The 22,508-nt window shown below is 42.0% G+C and overlaps 1 protein-coding gene across 3 annotated transcripts in view; it reads right to left on the bottom strand.

Moving 5' to 3' along the window:
* CAMK1D (calcium/calmodulin dependent protein kinase ID) overlaps window positions 1-22,508 on the bottom strand; it is a 206,031-nt gene that overhangs the window by 30,936 nt on the left and 152,587 nt on the right. For all 3 annotated transcript variants that reach the window (XM_064421777.1, XM_064421779.1, XM_064421778.1), the window contains exons 4-5: window positions 8,790-8,928; window positions 4,554-4,680 (exon numbers count right to left, since the gene is read on the bottom strand). In XM_064421777.1, the coding sequence (XP_064277847.1) occupies window positions 4,554-4,680; window positions 8,790-8,928 (266 nt within the window). The remainder of the gene's footprint in view (window positions 1-4,553; window positions 4,681-8,789; window positions 8,929-22,508) is intronic.

The raw sequence follows: 22,508 nt of genomic DNA, 5'->3' as shown, positions 1-22,508 counted from the left end.
AGCAAACCCTGTCCAGAGTGATTCCTATGCTTTATTTTTACTTGATTACTTATGATACTGCCTAAAGGCTCCTGAGGTAGCTTATTGCTAATAAGGATATTCTGAAGGTTTATTGAATATTTCCAACCTTTGACTCAAAGGATACCAAATAGGCCAAAATTCAATGTGGAAATCTCTTGCTTATTTGAATGCTGTGGTCTTGCACAGGGCTAAGAGGAACAGGTGGCTTTGGTGAGATCTGAAACTACTGGATTTCTGGCAGAGCAGAGATGAGAGTTGTGAAATGACCTTTGATAAAAGTAGTACAGAAAATGAAAACAGTGAGTGAGATGGGGTTTACAGGGACCAGCCACATATCCAGGATCCAGCCCTGAGTTTGTATGGCAGGGAAGTACAAGAAAATTTTACTTGAAGAGGATTGGGACTCAGAGCAAGAATTTTAAATCTCAGTAGGATTAACATATTAGTCAGCCACAAACATAGCTCATAATTCAGTGTTTCTGCAAAATGAGAGCAGATTGCCTGAGAGAGGCTTTCTAACATTTTTAATGACTTTTCAAGCGTCTTGGAAGTCTAAGTTACATCTGCAGAAATAACCAAAGCTTTTGAGGGTCCACCTCTCATGGAAAGTCACTCAGTGAGACCCAAATCCCAAACATCCAAAATCTCTTCAGAAGAATTTGCTGAGTGACTGGAATCACCTGGTGGGTGCCCAGCTTGACACACCTCAGGGATGTCTCATTTTCAGGCAGGTTTGAACAGCTCCTACATCAAAACTGAGTTGTTATATAAGGCCAAGAGCTGACCAGCCCAAATCCATGACGTTTAAAATGATAAATCACTAATGGCTTCTTAGGATCTTGCCCATAATCACACACATCAACCAGGGTTTTGAAAACACCACTTCTTCTCCACATTGGACAATGGGTTCAGACCCATGCAGGTCAGTCCTCACACCTCATCTGCAGTGAAATGAGCCACACAAGCTGCCTCACCTTTCCCAGCTCAGGTGCTATTTAAAAGTCAGGTGTCTAGTCCCAGCTCATCACCCAGACTCTTTCCATAAGAAATGGGGATAAGAATGGTAAGCGGATAAGAAAATGCAAGACCTTCTTAGAAGAGGCTGTATTATCAGATTCCCTTTTCAGTAAGCAAACATTTAGATTGGCCTCTTAACAAAAGTGGCTCAGATAATTGGGTCAAATTATCTTAACCATCAGCTTTTCATCACAGTGCCAAAATCTCTAACAAAACTCCTGAAAAAATAAGAACATGGAACTCTTGACAGTAATTTAATCTTCAAGGCAGAGCTTTAAAAGCTGAAGTCCTAATGCCCTATTGGCCATGCACATTTCAGATATAGTCTAATTTGAAAAGTAATATTTTGTTTTTCAGAAAGAAAGCTGATATTTGTTAAGGGATTTAATTATAATTACACCCTTCTTTATTCAATAAATTTCCAGACCACATAAACAGGCATTTAGTGTCATGGATATACTGTTCTTTGCAGATGAAAATAAGAAAAGTTGATATAAAAATGAAGCACAAGGAGTTGAAAGTATATCCTGATCAAGGAAATTAGACAGAAATGACAGGGGGTTTGCATACTTGTAAATACTTGGGCAGCAGACATGAGTCAAGATCAGGTCTGCTTCTGAGTCAGAAGCTTGTTCAGCACTTTGCAAAGTGGGATCTGACTGGACCCATTTCTGGAGATGAAGTACCAATTGTAGCAGATGCCAGTGACTTAAGAGAGCCCTGGGTGTCCTTGGCATGTGATATGTGCCTATATGTCTTCTAGCTATTTGAAAGCAAAATGGTTAAACTGATAAAAATAATCAGTTCTGGTAAGATCTTAGAAAATAGGGTGTTCTACCTATCTCTGAAGAAAATTTGTTTTAAGTGATGGATCACAGAATCACAGAATAATGAGGTTGGAAGAGACCTCTAAGATCATCGAGTCAACCTATGTCCTAACACCTCAACTAGACTATAGCACCAAGTGCCATGTCCAGTTTTTTTTTAAACACATCCAGAGACAGTGATTCTATCACCTCCTTGGGAAGAACATTCCAGTACTTTATTATTCATTCAGTGAAATTTTTTCCTAATATCCAACCTATACCTTCCCTGACATAGCTTGAGACTGTGTCCCCTTGTTCTGTCAGTTGCTGCCCAGTGGAAGAGACTGACCCCAGCCTGTCTACAGCCTCCCTTCAGGAAGTTGTAGAGAGCAATAAGGTCACCTCTAAGCCTCCTCTTCTCCAGGCTAAACAACCCCAGCTCCTTCAAGCATTTTTCATAGGGCTTGTGTTCCAAGCCCCTCACCAGCCTTGTTGCCCTCTTCTGGATGTGCTTAAGCATATCAACATCCTTCCTGAACTGAGGGCTCCAGAACTGGACACAGCACTCCAGGTGTGCCCTCACCAGCACTGAGTACAGGGCAAGAATGACCTCCCTGCTCCTGCTGGTCACACAATTCCTACTGCAGGCCAGGTGCCATTGGCCTTCTTGGCCACCAAGATCTCTGAGTGTTATTTAACCTGAGGTAAAATACATGGGAAAGAAAAACACAAAAAGAGGTGGCAGACAGGGCACTTGGTGGGTTGGGGCTGTGGAATTTTTCTGCCCTAGCCAGGCTGAGGACTTTTATTCCTCAGTTAGGAGAAATGACTCTTCCATTCATTTGAGGGCACTTGGGAGGTGCTGCAAGCTGGAGTGACACTGGAAGACATGAAAGCTTTTGGGTGTGGGCAAGTTACAGACCACTTATGCAGAAGCCACAAATTCAGGTGTAACACTCAAGGAGGACCATTGTGGGTATCACCACAGTGACCAACAACAAAAACCTTCTGAGCTTGGAAAATGTTGTCTGAGCAACCTATTACATAAAAAAAAAGAAGTACAGCACTAAAGAGTAGCTGCATCCTTTGCAGGAAAAAAAAAAAAAGAAATAGAACAAATATTTAAAGCTGTTTTCTTTGTGAAGGAGGGGGAAAAGTCCTGTCAGCACTTCAGAAATAAGTGGTCATGACCTCTTGAACCAGGATGGGTAAATCCTGTGTTCAGCAAGGTAACAACAAGCCTGGGGGCACTTGTGTAGCCATCAGAGGCCAGACCATGGGTGATGAGAGCTCTCAAACATCTCTCAAAGCACTACAGTTCCTGTCACAGGCTCCAAGAGCTTCCTCTCCAAAATAGCAAGTTTCCTCATGTAAATAGGAATAATGAGAGGCTGCATGAGACCACTCAGAGACCAAGCAGAGTCACTCCCTCATTTTCATCAGCACTTAGCAAACATCATCTAAGCTTTCCTGTATCTTGAGACTCGTTCTAGTCAGTGCCCATTTCAGAGCTAAATAAAACATGTTTGATAAGGACAGAAGAGCTGACAGCAAAAGTTATGAAAATTGCTATCTCAGCTCAATTCCTGCTACTGCTTTGGGAGAAGATTTCCAGTCTAGTGTGATTACACAAGACTGCTACTCAGAGTGCATCCTGGCCCATGTCTTAAAATAAAACATTGATGGGAAAAGCACAGAAATCTGTTCCTTTTCCTGATTTTATTGGGCTAGAGTGTGTCTGCACAGTGTGAAGATAATGCCCATAAAAAGTACCTGTGACAAATCTGTATCAGTGTGTCATAATCACCTAATCTGAGCTGTTGTACCATGATATCATCAGAGCTATGAAAAGAGGTGAGGTGGCAGCTGCAAAGTAAAAAGAGCTTCTGACAGCTGGAAAGCATCCAGTCTTTCCTGCTGGAAAGATCTGAGAGAAATCTATCCACTCTCAATTTCATGGATACCCCAGAGTTTTATTTTCCCACCTCAGCTGATGATCCTGGTGTGGCAGGAGGCACAGGCTTGCTGGATGCCTTGTACACAAAAGGAGCCTTTTAAATGTGTTTGCTCAAACAGACCTCATCACCACCTGCCATCTAATGCTCACTTTCAGCTACTTTAACTGTTTTCAAAGGCTGCTGGTAAACATGCTGCTAATAAGGTGGCCTTGTACAATCACTACCAAATGGACAGAAGAGCAAAGATTAAATGACAGAAAACAATTTGACGCTGTCCAGGAAGGCCCAAGGATCTAAAGAGCTTTTGTATTTTAACATCTGAGCCAGTAACTTAACGTGATTTTAACAGAGGATTACTGAACATATCTGAATAAATGCAGCTCTTTGATTTTGCTACCAGAGGAATCTGGCAAATGCTATTCTTTATGATTAAAATAATGCATGTCATTAAAGCTTCTTAGTTTCCTAGGTGCTTGTAGGAGCAATACATTTGAAGCTATTCTTCCCATGCTCCTGGTGTAGCTAAAGCAGGAGAACACTCATTCCACAAAGGACTGAAAACATGAAAGTGAATCCCACAAACCCAGAGCTGGATTGCAGAATTGTACCCCAAAGGGGAAGAGCACACTAGACAGAGCACAGGCAAACATTAAATTCCAACAAATATCTGTAAAATCTCACGTGCACCATGTACCAGTACCAGAAAATTAGTATTATTTCATTTTCACTAAAATATAAGCAAACCTCTTACCAACATAGCCAGGAGTGCCACAGGCTGTGGACATCACATCTCCTTTACCCTCCATCTTCGACAATCCAAAGTCACTGATCATGATTTTTGACTCCTCATCCTGGCTGTAGTAAAGCAGGTTCTCAGGCTAGAAAGGAGAATAAGCAAAAGGAGTTTTGAATATGTGAGTTCAGTAACAACACCTGGTGATCCATGCATTGCATTTAATACAATCCCTAGTCACACCATACACAAGCATAATTTGGTTGTCCTAAGCCTAAAGAGTTATTCTTAAAACCTACCTGGAGATCCTCTCCAGACTCCTGTATGGCAACAAATGAAAGACCTTGACACCCTGAGCTTTGAGCAACTTTTCTGGGACAACAAACTTTTCCTCTGGCACCTCAAATAAGACCTAAGGCTCATCCCTTACTTGTGAGATATGTCTGATGGTTTTTTACTTCAGAGTGGTGAAACAGGATTAATTTGAAAGCAAGTAAATATGGCAAATCCAGGTAGTGTACTAAAAAATTTCAGATAGTATTTGAAAAAAGAAAAAGGAAAACAGGAAGTATTAGAGAACTTTTATATCTTCTCCACTAGAAACAAACTGTTTTGAGAGAGGAAATGCCTTTACAGTTAACAGACCTGAAGCGAGGCTATTTCAGCTAGAGCTGATTAGGAAAAAAATGCTGAAGGAAAAATGTGCTATAGCACTAAGCACAGCAACTTGTTTATGGTAAGAGAAAACAAGGATCATTCCACAAAGCTTTGTGACTTTTCATACCAGAGTCAGGCAGCTTGGAGAGCCCAACCAGCCTCCATCTGCTCCAGACAGCCCTGCATCCACGTGTTTTGAGTGTGCTGCTGCTACACAGCAAAGCTCCTGCTGGTGCTGTGAGAGCCCACCTCTTCCCATACTTAACACCTGGGCTCATGAAAGGGCCCACACCTGCAGCACTCAGCCTGCAGGCAATGGGGTTTGGACTTTTGGGTCTTCACCTATAAAAGTGATGGGTACCCAGCATTTCCAGAGAGCCCTGGTGGAGTTTTTGCCCAAAGCTGGTACAAATGCTGACATGCAGCCTGCTGTGTGCTCCAGGGAATGGTGAGGAGCAGCTGCAGCCACACAACATCCTCATGCTCCCTGGGACACATCCAAGCTTGGATTTGTGAGGGGGAGAAGCTGCAGTTCAGCAGCACCAGCACCCACCTTCCCTTCTCCATGTGGGAAAGGGAGGATGAAGGGGTGCTGGAGGGCAATGTCCCCCTTCAGGAGGTTAAAGCCATTCCTGGCTCTCCAGCCCCAGCATCAAGTGATGGCTTCATCCATGGGACATGTGGAAATGACACAATGGCCAGGAGAGGATCTGCAAGCCACAGCTGTGGGCCAGCAGTGTAAAAAGGAAGTTATTTGGCTTCTAAAAATAAACCTGTAGTTGTACCATTTATCTTTCTCATGATAACTTGCAAGTCCAGTGCTTTAATTGGATTCTCTAGTGTTGACACTCTTTTAGGGACTACAGTTTCATGCCATGCTCTGCCCTAGGCTGGAGTCACTCCTAATTTTTACTGCTGCTCTTGTGATCTGCTGAGGGGTTGGCAGACTTGGAATTAAGAGAAAAGCAGTTATTTCCTAAAAATTTCTGATAACTCACCTCAGGTTCCCATCTACTCACATTCAGTAAGCCCAAGAAACCCATACACTTAAAAGGCAAATTTGTTTAAAATAATTCTTTTGATTCAAACAACGTTAACAAGGTGGATCTGTACCAAGTAGAGCTGCTTGAGCCTTTCACTCCTTTTGTGCACCCTGGAGTTCCCGCAGACATCACCTCCTGCCATCTCTTCTAATCTGCTCTTGCATTACTTAGATTGGAGACTTGGAGCCCAGACCTGCTTTTACCAGCTACAGCAAGTACTGTTTTTGTATCTGAATAAACACACAATTACAATAAATAATTGTTATAGATGTTTCACAGGTTGTATTTTTGTAGAGTGGATTCTTTCCCAGAGTTTCATTTTGAAGCTTACACTTATTTTGATAATTTGAAATGATAAAAAGTCTTATTATATCCCTGTTTTTCTCATCATGGTATGTTTTTGTTAACAGAATTTCACAGCAGGTGTTCCTCATATACTGTATTTTATGAGTCATTTTGACAATTGATATGGTACTGACAAAAATCTGCAAACAAAAGAGAGAAAGAGAAAAAGAGCTACTCTGCTACAAAATACCACTGGAGAAGATTGGTTTGATCTAAATTCAGCTTGGCCTTACATAAACTCTGAAAGTAATTTGTACATGAATTTAATTCCCATATCATCAAATCCCATATTTTATTGCAGGAACTTTAAAATAAGATTATTTTTTAAAATGAGAGGTATAACCTGCTTTAGATTATAAATATGGGAATACCAAGACCTTGTACAATGGAATGTCTGAATTAAGACTTGGACCTCACTCCAAAAATGCTGGTGCCAGAAAGAAGCCTGAAGTTATTTACTAAAAGTTGAATTTGGGAGCAAGATGGTCATGTTAAAATACAGCACTTCCCTACTGGAATTCTGTGGAGCTCTTACAAATATAAGAATGTTTCTACGTACTTCAGCATAAGGACAGGAAATGAACAGGAGCTGAGGGCAAGATGTGGAGACTGTAGGAGATGGAAACCTAACCATGCCTCCTTACAGGAAACCCATTATTTGGGACTGCCTGGACTGGACTGCAGTGCCTCTTGACTCTATTAGTGTTCATTAAACCTTTTTATAAGGCTTATATAAGGCTCATAACATGGAGCCAAATTCCACTCTCTTTACAGGGGGAAAATGCAAGCTCTGCCTCAACATCCAAGGAAACTCCTGTTTGGAGCATCCCTCCAAAATGCAGCCAGAGGTGTTATTTCCATCACTGAACTCTTCATTTCTGGCAGTAAACATTGGCAGAATTAACTAGCACAGGAGCTGAACCCACAGTTTTCTTTGGAATTTAGATCTTTTTCTAGTATCTTCTGCTAATTTTAATTACTTAAAACACTAATGTGCTATCAAATCCAAGCCTTTCTGCTTGTCTTAATGACACTTAAGATACTGGAAGAAAACAATAAAACAACAACATTTAGGGGTTTTTTTAACCTGAAAAGCTGAGAGGTTTAGATGTGACAATATGGTGCAGCTGAAAGGAAAATCATCTAAAGATCACATTGGCACACAATGGTTCTTAGAAGAACCCTTGGTGTTAACAAAAACACTGCTCCAAATGATAGGAAATCACTCAACTTTCCCCTACAATTTAACTTTTACTGTTATATTATTAAGTAAAAGTAAATCTAGCACAACAAACCTGCAAAATTCCTTATAGCAGTGAACACACCTCAGCTGAGATGGAGTTTTTGCCTTAATGTAACATTTTGGGTCTTAATGGCTTCTCCTCACATCTTAAGTGCAAAGCTCCCACTCTTAACTGCCCTGACTGCAGAGTCCTCATTAAAATCAATTCCATGGGGTTGGAACCCAGGGAATATTTCTCTGCCTGTGCTGAGAAGTCCTGATGCCCAGGAGAACACTGCTTTTAACCACCATCCATGGAGAAAGCTTCCAAGACTTTGGGATGAATTGGAATTACGAGTGTGTGAAATAGATAGTAGTATAGTTTATCACAGGGTGAAAAACTTAGAGTTTTGGGGTTTCAGTATGGAGGTAGATAGAAGACAACATGAAGGATTTTGGGCATTGTCTGATCTCCTTGTTCTTCATCTACTCTATTTTCTGCAGTGCTGGTGGCACAGAGTGATTGGTTAGAAAGAGCCGCAATTCAGATGTTGCATGAACAGACAAATAATTAGTTATTGGTAGAAAGGTAGAAATAAAATATGTTCTAAGAGTTAATTGGGCAAAATAGCTTTAAAAGGCCTTGAACCTGTGCGTCTTGTGACTTTTGGTGCCTTTTCTTTGTACACTAGGTCTGATATGTAGATGGTGTGCTCAACTTCTGATATGAGAAAAATAAACAGAAACCTGAAGACTGAAAAAAACAAGTCCTGTTCATCTCTCAGTAGCAGCACAGAACTTTTTAGGGGTCTCCCCATCAAGGGGATCCTCGGGGTGGGGGCTGGTTTCCAAGAGGCTTTGGAGCACCTCTCCTATGGTACAACCTTACTGGAGCAGCCAGTCCCAGGGCACACATTTGTTAGGCTCACACAATGACACAGCCTTCATTAACGCTGCCCAGGGGCCAGAGTGGTGCTGTGGCTGTACCTTGAGGTCCCTGTGCACGATGCCCATGCGGTGCAGGTAGTACACAGCGTCCAGGACCTGCCGGATCAGGGTGCTGGCGTCCTTCTCCGTGTAGAAACCCTTCTCCACAATGCGGTCAAAGAGCTCTCCCCCAGACACTCTGGAAAACACAACGGGAAGCAGAAGAGTGAGGATGTGCTTTGTAATGCCCTTTCTGTATCATTAAAGGATGGTCAAGGCCATGTACTAGACACAGGCAGCCAGAGCAGATCTGCCTGCAGCTCTGGGGCTCCCCCACCATCCCAAGGAGGGCCACAAGGTTAGGGAAGAGTCTGGAAGGGAAGACTTATGTGTTAGGGGGTGAGGTCACTTGGTCTGGTCAGCCGGGAGGGGAGTCCTCATTGTGCTCCTCAACATCCTCATGAGGGGCAGTAGAGGGGCAGGCACTGGTCACTTTTCTGGTCCCCAGTGACAGGAGCCAAGGGAATGGCCTGAAGCTGAGTCAGGGGAGGCTCAAGTTGCATATCAGATAAAGCTTCTTCATCCAGAGGTGGCTGGGCACTGGAACAGGCTCCCCAGGGAAGTGGTCACAGCCCTGAGCCTGACAGAGATCAAAAGCATGTGGACAATGCTCTCAGGCACAGGGTGTGATTGGGGTGTCCTGTGCAGAGCCAGCTGGACTCCACAATCCTGATGGGTCCCTTCCAACTCAGCATATTCTATGGTCCTATGAACTGAGTTTGATTTTCTCCAAGGACTGGTCAGGCTATGATGGAAAATCCATCACACATCTGGGAGTGGTCAAAGACCCACCAGCACTTGCAGAGGGAATCACAGTCACACCCCAGCCAGAGCCAGGGGAGCTGACCCTGCTTTCCTTGCTGTCCCACCCTAGAGAACTTTGCATAGGCAATTCCATCTGCTGCTGCTGGGCCACTCAGGCTGTAAATTTCACATCTTTCATGATCCCCTGGGGTTCACTTTTCACTCCACTGACCAAGGCTTGGGATTTGCCCAGAGGAATGGTCTCATTCTTTCCCCACTAGCCAGTGAAATGCATTCAGGAGTTGCAGCCACTACCTATAGAACATTATTTTATTAAAGTAGCCTGCACCTCTGACAATTTTAAATGCTCTCAGAGGTCCCCTCCTTTAGTCACACATGTAAGCTCATTTATCTGCAGCCACAAGCTCTTTAGGCAGAGCACAGCCTCTGCCTGGCACTGGTAGGAGACAGTTATTGATGAGGAACACAGATTATCAGTGCAATTCATCACCAGATGACACAAATGAGGAAAGGATTCCACAACTCAAAGAGGAAAGACAATAAAACCTTGACATCCCACTATATAATGTCTGCTGTACTGCACTTTTTCCCTGCCTTGCTAGAAATAACACGTTCTGAACCCAATTTTAAATAAAGAATGGCACATTAAAACTCCCTGGAGGAGTATCTGAGGAAACAAAAGAGGAAAGAAATTTCTGAGTAATTGAAATAATAAAACTGTCAGCAAAAAACTACTCTACTAGGGTAAATAAAAGATTTCCATTTTAGCAAGCAAAACCTATTAAAAAATAAAATGTATGCGATATGTTTCTTCAGCAAGTTGCACCACTTAGCATATCATAAATAGCACAGTAAAACTTTCTTTAAAAACAAACCTAATAAAGAGAAAATAACAAATGATTACAGTCATTAAATGCATATGGACTGAGAGCTTGCCATTACATGAACACTAGGTAATTCAGCCACTCCAGGCAGTAATCTGCTTGAATAATAACATGAAGTCACTTCCTAGAGAAGTTTGGAGCCTGAATGGGAGAGAATGCTACCACTAAAAATGAACACATTCAGCTTAGAAAATGAAAAGCAACCCTGGAAACCCTAAAAGAAAGAAACCAGATAATCCTTTTATTAAGTGCTAGGCAAACAAAACAAACAGCTCACTAACATACTGGCACTATACTTGAAGTTGCAGGAAAGGTGAAGTTCACCCAGGATCTGAAGTCCACCAGCAGCCTGAATTAAATCCCCTCCTTTCCCAGTTTCTCAAAACAGGAGTTGTATTTGTCACGTATACATATTTTTATACACATATGTGCAAATACACAGAGTGTTTCTCCAAGCCCCTCTTGGCCCAGCCCATCCTGTGCCCTGCCAAGGGAGAGCAGACACACCTCACCCTCACTGTTCACTGAAGGCAGATACAATTTTATTGAATATGGCTCCTATTAGCTGACTGTCTTTTTATATTTCCCCTGCAGTACCTTTGTTTCCTGTGGATTGATTGCACTGAAAATTGAGCCCACACTGTAATTAATATCCCAGAACACAGCACATTTCCTCATGAAAATGCAGTGTGTGCTGTTTTGCACTTTCATGCAGTTACTTTTGTTACACTCAAGCAATGGACTGCTTTAGTAGATACCAATTTACATCATGTGCTTCTCTGCACAGGGGAACTCTCCTTTGAGAGTGTATTTCCACAAAATATTTTTCACTAAATTGACAGAATTTCCCTCCATGCCAGCCCACCCCCTTAAGCCTCATTCTTTAATTGAAAGCTTTTCTTAGTCAGATTTAGTCAGTGGACCTACTGTACCCGGGCTCAATCTGCTTATAATTTTATTTCAACACACGGAAAATATTTGCAACCTCTTAAATGATGCTCTGCAAACCAGAGCTTAACCCAAACACTCAGAAGGAGCAGCCCTCACATTTGCCGGCCCTTGTTTTTTGAGAATGCTGACAGCATCCCAGGTACACTCAGAGAGCTAAGGTTCTCTCATTTGTTAGTGTGGTGACTCTGTGTTATGGTGCATTACAGGTTTGCACTCACTTCTAGAGTTTCCCTAGAGAGGAGGCAAGATTCCTGGCTGAGCTCCACCTCGCTGGGATGCTCTTCAACTCAGCACCCAAGGCCATGGCTACTTTCCACATGGAGCTTGTGTCCTTATGGCTTTTCTCCTCCAAGATAGGGTTAACTCAAAATAATAATGTCATTGGGAATGCTGCTCCCTGCACAGCACCCAAGGACTGACATAAGTCAGTGCTGTTACAGGAGAAAACCAGCAAAGGCAACTGTGGGACAGCATCTGAGATCTAAAATCATGGTGGAGATGTGGCCTGTTTGCTGGTCTTGATCCCAACCCCCTCTGCCCTGCTGAGATGGGACTTGGCATCTGTTCTGAGCAGACCTGGGAACTCATAAAGTGTTCCTGCAGTTTGTTCCAGTCTTTAATACTCTGGAATAATTATTTTCTTTTTAATGGCACCATCCAGCTCTGCCCTCTCCATGGCAATTTTGAGGCAGAATTGAAACTGCAGGCAGTAAGAGCAGAATTAGGTCTTTGTTTTAAAGGAATTTAAGACAGAATTTTCTGTCCAGAAAGAAAGGGTAGGAGGGATTTCTCATTAGTGGAAATTAGAGGAGTGCTCCTGTCTTGCAGCTGGCACTGGCTCATGGAGCTGGACACACAAACAACAGAAAAAGGAACCTTTTTCCCCTGATGATTTCAATCTTGGTTCCTAGCAAAGAAAAAGTCAAAGGAGTCAAAAGTCAACCTGCCAAGTTCAGGTACTTGGAAATCCTTTAACTCTGGAGCAGCTCAAGTGTCACACTGTGATCCAGAGTAGCTTCAGCCCTGCCCAGGGACTCAGAGTTGGGCAAAACTCAGCAAAGCAGCCACAACTGCCTCTTCTGTGTGGATGTGCCTGCTGGGACTGCCTGGATGGAACATGTGTGGCTCCAGCCTCTGGTCCTGGCTCAGCCACCAAGCAGTGTTTTTTCCCAGGTTCTCCAAGCAGCTTGGAAAAAGCCCAGCACTTGGAGCAGGAGCTGAGCCAAGTGTCCCCATGGCACATGGACACCCCAGAATATGCCTTGCCTGCCTCCAGCAACAGGAAACAATTTCAAACCAATGACCAGAAGAATAATTTTGTTTAGAATGAAAAAGACACAACCAAACCCAGCCATAAATATGAATACTTTAACTTCTACTACATCTTTTACCCAAGGCACATGAAAAAGGCCAGAGCAAAGATTCAAGGTGAAAGGAAATAGGATTTGAGGAGAGGGGGGCAGTCACTGCCCTGGTCCTGCCGGCCACACTGTTGCTGGTACAGGCCAGGATGTAATTCCATTAACACCCAGTTTGAGGAGGGACAGTAGAACCCAACTTCACCATATGACAAAAGAGACATTATCTGCAATTCCACTGGGGAAACACAGATTGCACTCTGTTTCCAGGGTTTCCTGAGATAAAAGCTTCCAGATCTAGTGTTTCATTAAGGAGACTTCATGTATTGATCATGCAGATGATACAAATCTTTCAGAGGGCCTAGGCTGGTGATGGAGTTTGCAATAAATTCCTACAGTTATATTTATAATATTTTATTTTCCTGACTGGATTTGGGGGTTTTGCTTCTTGTTTCTTCCCAGTTTGATGTTTAAATGAAGATCTAAACCTCCAGCACAAGCTGCCACACTGAGTGACTCAGTTTAGGACAGGTTTCAAAAAACTTTGAAAATACCAATGGTTTTGTACATGGACGAGCTACCTTGTTAATTGGGCTCTCAGTGTGTACACTGCTGGCTGAACACCCTGCACAGACAGTAAAAAAAGGACCCTGAAAGACCTTGCAATGCTCATTAGAGGCAAAGGAGAGGTCACTCTAACAGTGTTCCAATAAATACTCAGGCTCTGTTCAAGGATTGGTTTCAGTCCTTGACACCACAGTTTCCATATTTGTGCAATTTCTAATGCACAGATGTAACTTGTGAGAGATGAGGGAACATTTCAGCATTACAGAATTCACAGAATTCACATAATCACTAAGAGACTTTCAAGATCATGGAGTTCAACCCATACCCCAACACCTCAGCTAAACCATGGCACTGACTGTCACATCCAGTCTTTTTTAAAACACATACATTACTATTTAAACACATGACTATTACATTTAAACACATTACTGTTACACCTTCCCTTTGCATTAACCCATTTCACATCAGTTCATCAGGAAAGAACCAAACTGTCAAACAAAAATAAAACAGCCCATGCTGCAGGTAAAGAGAAAGGACATTATCAAACTTTTTCCAAAGCATCCTATTCCTCTGCAGCACCATCAGGAAAGCAGAAGGTGCAATGTTTCAAAGAAGTACTTTGATGAAAAATGAGAACCAAACAAGAACTCCCTTGTGATTTAAGGCCCCTAAACTCATAAACAGAACACAAGAGCCCATCTCTCTGAATTTCTGGTGTTTTTGCCAGCAGAGTGAAACCTGCACCCACACACTGCAGGTCACCAGATACCTGCCAGACTGTCCCCTCAGCAGGGCTGCCTGGTGGGGGACATCCCCACATATGTTAGACTTCAGGTGAATAAATAATGAATAAAAGAACAAATAAACACCAGAATTAAAAGTAAGTTAGTCATATTAATGTATTCATGTTACCCTTTCTTTCTCTTGGTGGACTGTCTGTGTGTGCAGAGAAATCCTCTCATTTCTTCACCCCTGCATCCCCCACTTACTGAGTGTAGGAACCTTTCTGCTTGTTTTAAGAGCTTGAAAAATAACAACCTTTGAAATATCACTTTGACTTCTTTGCCATTTGGCAAAACACGGATGCTTTTCTTCCTCTTTTGTACTACAGGCTGGAATTGCTCTGGGTCATTTACTGCTTGACAGTTTAATTGCTTTTTATCAGGAGTCTTATTGATGAACTCATCAGTGGTGGATTTACAAGAAGAATCCCAGCAAAGCTATTCAGAGCTTGTAGGCTTTTTCCTCCAGAAAGGTGTTAAGTCCACCTGATGCTTCCATGCAGTCCAAGTCATGATCCATTCTCCTTTGGACAAGTCACCAAAGCACCATACATCATGCTGGGTTAGAAGAACCACCCTGCAAAGGCAGACACATCCCTAGGGATTCACTAATGCTGTTTAAACTTGCACATTGGGGATGCTAAACAAAAAAGAGGACTGATTTCAGAAATTGGAGCAGGAGGCCTCCCAGGACACTATGAAAAGTAAGTTAAATATGAGCATTACCCTATAATTGTGAGCAGCTTATCTATCAGAAGTTACACATTCACAGTTTCCTACAATATAAATCAGAAACAGCACAGAACTCAGCAGGAAGCTGAAGTGTGAGGGGAGATAAGAAAGACTGAAAGGACTATTCCTGAGAAGTTCTGCCTTTGAGTATTACATTTCCCTAATGAAAGAATTCTTATTAAGACAAATAATTTAGTTCTCAAAATGTATTTTGTTTTCAATAGAGGGCTTTTCTGTTTGGCTGTAAAGTTCCTCTGCATTGTGAAAAATGCATGAGAACAAGAAAGCAAACCTGGCCAATGTGGTGTTTGAAAGGAAAGAGAAATTGGCCACCCTCAAGTCATTGTTCAAATGAAGCAACACATAAAAGGAAAATGAGTAAACAGATTAATAGATTTTAGACCCAGAAAGGAACATTATGATTATTTAGTCTGACCTCTTGCAAATAGAAGTACGTGATGCAAATTCTCCTTGTAAAGTAATAATCTAGAGTGTTAATCAGGCAGGGACAGATATTGCTACAGAATTACTGTATGGCCTACAGAGATTTGCTTTATTCAGTAAATATGTCAGAAAACTGCTCTGGCTTTCTCATTTGCAGCACATCATAAAATATACAGCTTGAAAAAGGTGAGGACTTTCCTTGTTATTGTATCTTTAAATCACCCAGCTTAAAATCTCCTGGCGACATAAATATAGGCTCCAAGGCCACCAAAGAAAGGACACAGGATTAGTTTTGGCTTATTTTTCTAGAATGTAGGTGTGTGCATATGGCAGGGAGGGATGGATAGGTGTTACCACCCTCTCCTTTGATAGTGCTGTTCAAAGACAGAATCATTCAGGCTGGAAAAGACCTTCAAGAACACCAAGCACAACTTTTGACCAAACACCACCATACCCACTAAAATATATCCTGAAGGGCTACAGCAACTCCCTTTTTGAACACTTCCTGGGATACCAACTCCACTGGACAGCCTGTTCCAGTGCTTGACCACTCGTTGAGCCAAGAAAATTTTGCTCATATTCAACCCAAACCTTCCCTGGTGCAACATGAAGCCATTCCATCTTGTCCTATCAAGAGTTTCCTGGGAGAAGAGATCCCACCTCATTACAACCTCCTTCCAGGTTGTGAAGCGAAAATGCAAAGCAACATTGCCATGGTATTTATTCTGGTTTTTCAGCCCTGTGATGATGGCTGCTCCAAAGGGCAGCTCCCCACCCTGTGGGGTTGTTTGGGAAACAATTGGGCAAAAATGCTGTGGTCATTTTTCTGAATCAAACTGAGCAAACTAATTAATTTTCCTCCTGCATTAAAAGTTTCATGTGACATTTGCTGAGCAGCTGTAGTGAGGTTGTGCTTTGGAGTGCAGACCTCTGTTTCCACTGGGGCAAGACTATGGAAAGCTCTGCTCAGGGATGTAATACAGTTTGGCAGTTAAAATCTTTGGAGACAGCATTTTCCTTCACAGAATCCCTGCTGCAGAGATCTTTTTGAGTCCATGATTCTTCAAGGTCAATGCTCTCTTGTTCTATCCAAAATTTTACTCCACATATAAAAATTCAACATTATATTCAAAATTTGCCCTGGTCCTATCAGCTGTAAAAGGTGTGACTGAACCAGAGGCAACCAAATGACAAAGGACATTAGGTTTTTAAGTCTTTTGTGATTACACTGTTCTGAGTGACAGCTTATGACAGCCCTTTCAATGCCAGCAGACCACTTGCCCCTGTCTGTGCTCATCCCCCAGGCAGTGGTGCATGGAGAAGATGTGGGACCTGCCAGTGACAGCAGCACTCCCTCAGTGCTGCCATCATGATGAGGCACAGGGGAGAAACCAGTGCTTCCTCTGAAAACACCACCATGCACTCAAATCCTCAGAAATAGTCATAGAAAAATTGCACATTTCTAGCACTCTGCTGAGGTCTGCAAACACCATGATGTGCAGAAGATGGGCACATCCTTTCTTCCACTCTTCTGAGCTCCTATAGCTTGATTGGCACCTCCAGAGGAATCAAAGAATCATCCTGGGATTAGCAAGTGGATCACACTCAAGAGGGCTCCTTGTAATTTGAAAAAGGACCCGTGGAAGGTGGTGAAACACTGGCACAGGTTCCCAGACTGGTGATGGATCTCCCATCCCTGGGAACATCAAATGTCATGTTGGACAGGGCTCTGAGCAGCCTGGTGTTGTTGAAGTTGTCCCTGCTCAGTGCAAGAGGGTTGGACTGGGTGACCTTTGAGGTCCCTTCCAACCCAAACTATTCCATGATTCTATGACAAAGTTGGCACTTCAGCCTGTTTACCTTCATGGTTTTACATTAAATGGAAAGGCAAAGCTGCAGCCCATCAGTGGTGACTTTTATGTGTATCAGTCTGGTGTCATCACATCCCTGCAAACATTGTATTCACCAGTGGAAAAAAACAGCATTTTTTTAAATGTCATTAGGAAATACACAGTATGTATTAAACATCTCAAAGGCATAGTTTTAAAAGAAGGAATTGATCACTGGTTTATTCACTTCCTTCTGTGGGATGTCACTAAATCAGCCCACTCTTGCTCGTTGTGTGTGTGTACGTATATATACATATATGTGATCCTGTTGCTTCAATCTTTTTCATTTTGCTTCTGGGAAACAGAGAAGTACAACTCTGTAGGACAAACCACTGCTCAAAATACATTTTCCAGTATCTGAGGGATGGAACAATGTATTTCCTAACTGCTGTCTTATTCCTCCATCTCTCCATAAAATAAGTGGACAGTTAAAATCTGGAGGAGATTCCTCACCTGACAACAATTTAAAACTAGGTCATGTTTCAGCACTAATAGGTTTGGTTTATTTTCCTTTTGACTTGTTTTCCACTGGAAACCAATCTGCATGTCCTGCCAACATTAACTAGGAAGAACAGACCTAAAAATAATTCAAACTGATGCAACTGAAAATGGATACTGTAAATTACACAATATATAGTAAACAATTTTAAAATATAAGGTGAATGCAGCACTGAGAATTGTACTAAATAACAGAAAGGAGCACAGGAAAGTGCAATAAAATCACTCTCAGCTGGAGCTTAAACAGCCCAGATTTTCAGTGAAATACATTTAATAGAAATTTGGGGTGGTGTGAATATTCCTTTTTCTGAGATGACTTGCTTTCCACTTGCTTTCTCACAAATAAGTTTGCAGGCAGATGTCATAAGAGAAATAGCCAACGTAAAGATAGTATTGACTAATACCTGTCTCAGTGCAGAAAGAGCTTTGAAGATCCTTATATCCCCTCTATCTCACATAAAATCTACTTTTTTCAGCTTATCTGTAGGATGTACAACATAGACCCATCCCTTTGTCCTAGAGAAATATAACCCTGGAAAATTTATTTTGAGCCAAAAAAAAAGAGAAATGCTGCCAACTGGTCAAGATATATTGTTGCAAAAATATCAACTTTCCAAGCAGTTTGTGGAGACAATAAATTGTGAGCTAAATATGAAAACCAAACAGACCAACTTAACTCTAAATTATATAGGTATCTTGTTTTATCAAACTGTTGCAACAACTATATATACATTAAAAATGTCTTTATTATGCTCTCCAACTTTTGAGTGCCAAGAAAGTTGCAGATAATTGATAAAGAAACTTCAGAATTCTAATTGCTTATAATGAAGTATTTCTTAAGAAATGTACAAATAACTCAAGTACAAGGAAAAACTCCTTTTATTCTATATGCACAATTTTAAGTTACAGAATTTAAAAAAAATATCAGAAAATACACATTGGAGTTGAAATATATGTTGGAGTTATCAAGGACAATTTCCTGAAATACTCTGTGGCCATGAAAAATCAAGCAGAAGATTTAGGAGAAAAATGAGTGCAAAACAGAAAATAATTTGTCCTCCTAAGCATTGATGGAACACTCCCCCTTTCAATACTTTTGACAAAGTTCATCTCAGCAGATCTTGCAAGTCTGGACAATGAGCACCTGCATGGGTGCTGCCACATCCCCTCCTCCTGCCAGCATGTCTAGGGTGTGAGGAGCAGAAATGTCCATTTCTGTGTTGCTTTGGACAAATCCCACCTTGATGGAAAGAGTCTATGGAAAGAGTCCTTGAGATGTTTTGGCCAAAACTATAATGAAAGTTGGAGAAGTACAGAGAAGAAAAGCAAGCAAGACCAGAGAGCCTCTCTGTGAACAGAGAGAATGTGTTTTAGACAGAAAAGAGATGGCAGAGGAGAACACTCTACAGAATCATGGATCCACAGAAACGTGGAATCATTCAGGCTGGAAAAGACCTCTAAGATCATCAAGTCTGACTGTTAACCCAGCAGTGCCAAGTCCACCACTAAACCATTCATGAGAAGGATGGAGTGTGGACAAGGAAATACAAAGAATTATTTCACACCACAGATAAGAAATGGGAGACCTAATAGAATTAGCAGGTGGTGGATTTGAGACAAAAGCCTTTGTCATCTGAAGAGCCATCCTGGAACAGATGAATCTTTGGTATGACCCCATAAAACTGCACTCATGTTCTTATGTTTGTACTCATCAAATTAATTATTGAATTATTCACTCAGCACTGGTCTGAATGTGCATACCTACATTAGGGGAGTCTTTTGACTCATTCACTTAAAATCAAATATGACAGATTCATAGATTTTAAAGCCTTTATGATAATCTAATCTGACCCCAGACAAAACAAAGGCAGTAAAATTTTTGCCTCTGATCCATTGCTCCTGGCTGGACAAAAGACATCATTTAGCAGTGTAGACAGGCTTGACTTAGAAGATACCACTAATCCCTCGTCTGCTTTGTCCAGCAGTTAATTACACACACTGACTAATTACACTGAAGTTTTTTTCCAATGATAATTTCGGATGTTCTGCCACTGGAATCCTTTCAACACTGCCTGGAGACGCTTTAGCTTATTAGAGAAACTTTATTTAGGTATTGGTAGACTAATGTTTTTGCTTCTATCTGAATTTTCTCTCTGAAACAGTTATATTCAACAGCCACCTGAGAAGGTATCCACTGAGAAGAGCTAACTAGAAGCTGAGTGATGCTCATTTCCAGTTCTCCATTTTGAATGTTAAATTACCATGTTAAGTATCTTCACTTACCTACATGAACGAGCTTTCCTGGACAGGATATATACAGTACTAGGCACCTGTATTTCAGAATTGAATCAAATATAACCTAAACAGAAGATACAGTTTCCAATTGCTCACTTCTCAACATCATTTAATCACTCTGCTTCATCTTGTGAGTTTATCTCACTGCTATTCAATCAAGATATTCTTGTTTTCCACAGCGAAGAGTGAATTTCTGCAATTTTGAGTGGTGTGGAGAAACATCAATCTAATTTCCTACAGCTTGGATGCAATTTCAGCTAAATAAAACTTACATGACCGTTAAGAGCAATACTATATATTTAGCCAATAAATTCAGTTTCAAGGGGGCACTTTGTAATGTCACTGAAAAAACAGGAGAAACAGAAACCTAAGGATTGTACATAAATTGATTAATCTTCTTCTCATTCTCCTCTAAAGGGGGACAGCGGGCTCAGGCCGTGGTGAGTGAGGATAAGCCACACACAGAGCCAAACCAAACCTGTCAAAAGCAGATTATGGCAAACACACTGGTCTAAATCCCACTGCTCCAGCCCCACTGTAACCCACGACTGCTGAGCTCTGCTTGGTGTGTCCCACCTGAGGCTTCCACCTATGTATGAACCCCAATTTTTCACATCACCCACTCCCTCCCAGCTCCCTCCATTCCCAAAGCCTGTGAGTGGGTTCATGATGCTGCTGGTGCATTGCTGAGGGGCAGGAGCAGCACAGGCTACTACAGCTCCATGTGTATTTGCAGATGGCCAGCTGCCCTCTCCCATTAACAAGCTGATTTCCAAGCTCAGCCCTTTGCACAGATAAGGCCCAGCAGGGACCAGCAGGACCTGCTGATTTATTGTGGTTTGGCTGGAGGGTGGGCAGCACAGATATTCTCTCACGGCCTTGAGGGAAGATTTATGATGTACAAAAGAGGCAGTTTCTTAAAAAAAGAAAAAAAAAAACCCATCTGGTCCTAATTCTTGATACTCTCAAAAAATCCCTCAGAATTCAGGCATGTGAAACAGGATGGCTTTTGTGATTTCTGCTCTTCAACTGCCATGGGATCAGCTCCTCAAGGAAATGCTGACCATGGCATCCCCAGGAGAGATGGGAGGAATGAGGCACCACCAGCAGCAAATGGAACACAGGCAAACCTGGCCAGCAGAGAGAACAGCCTCCAAAAGTGCTGGAAAATCATGAGGGAAACCAGCTGGGCATGGAGAGGGCTGAAAGGGAGATCCTGCCAACACCCTGTGCTTGCTGCCTGGCACTAAAACCAGGTACCACAGCCACAGATTTACTGCTTTTATTCTGTGCAATAGCCAAATTTACTGCCTTTAGAAAGAAATAAACCCCAACCTTCCATGAAGGCAAGTATTTGTTAAAAGATCTATTAGGAGCAGAGCTCACAGAAAAGAAGGTTTCCAGAACATCCTACATAACACAAATCTGCCCCAGGGTTTCTTTTAATAATTCTTCAATTATTGCCTTGCTGGTGTCTGTTTTAGTCCAGGCCATGGAGATGTTTCTAATGGAAATCATCAATTCATCACAGAGACAATTTCCAAGAATATAATCACAGAGATGAAAACAGACACATGCTCATGCTAATAATGAGGGCTACAGAAAAAGTGGGAAGATTTTATGATTCTGTTATTTTTAATGGCAGCTATTTGCTCCTGTGTCTTAACAAACTAGGCTGGACAACTGCCAGGCATTCTGGTTTTTACTGGGACTGTCCCTTGGCCTTGGGAGAGATTTTAAATATCCATTTATACATTATTGCTCCAAGGCTGCCATCTATTCTAACACTTTACATTTTCCTTGACACAGAAAATGCAAGGCTCCAGCTATTTCTTCGTTAATCAACACAAGTAGCTCCACAGTAATTTTATTTTCAAGACAGAAGAGTGAATCGATGCCAAGAAGTCAAACCTCACAGGTCATGCTCAGTATTTTAGGAGTTTGTGTTACAATTGCCTTGTCTATTTCTGTAATAATTTTTAATGGATGGATTAGTGACAAGCTGTAAAAGCTTATGTTTGTAAAAAGTAAACCCATGATTGATACAACAAAGAATGAAAGCTAGCTGGGAAAATGGAGAGAAGCTTAACCAGACTGTTTCACATGCAGAAATCTGTGGGAGCTAAATCCAGCACCAAAAGTCCAATACAGTGCTGTTCAAAGACTCTTCTCTGTCTCATAGCAAACACCTTGGTCATCTGCTGGGGCAGGGCACAGTGATACTCCTGCCCATCCCACACGACAGCATCCTAAAAATCCCTCTCCAGGAGTGGCACCCCAAAGGCAACTCCTGGTAAGCCCCACCACCAGGCAGTGTGGGCAAAAAGTAAAGGCATGGACCTCATTCCCCTCAAGTTCCCCAGCCCCCAAAGCATCCAACAGGATTATCCCAAAGCCCCAAAGAAACCTTGTTGATGCCTCCTGTTAGCCACGCTCTGTGCAAAGTTCTCCTTCAGCCCGACCCCCTGGGGATTGTAAAGGATATAATTTCCCCATGTCTCACATTTCATACTTAAAACTGCCCTGTAAAATCCCATTCATGAGCGAGCCCCAA

This window comes from Passer domesticus, chromosome 5 (assembly GCF_036417665.1).
Source record: "Passer domesticus isolate bPasDom1 chromosome 5, bPasDom1.hap1, whole genome shotgun sequence".
Lineage (NCBI taxonomy): Eukaryota > Metazoa > Chordata > Aves > Passeriformes > Passeridae > Passer > Passer domesticus.
This window is presented reverse-complemented; position numbering and strand designations above follow the sequence as displayed.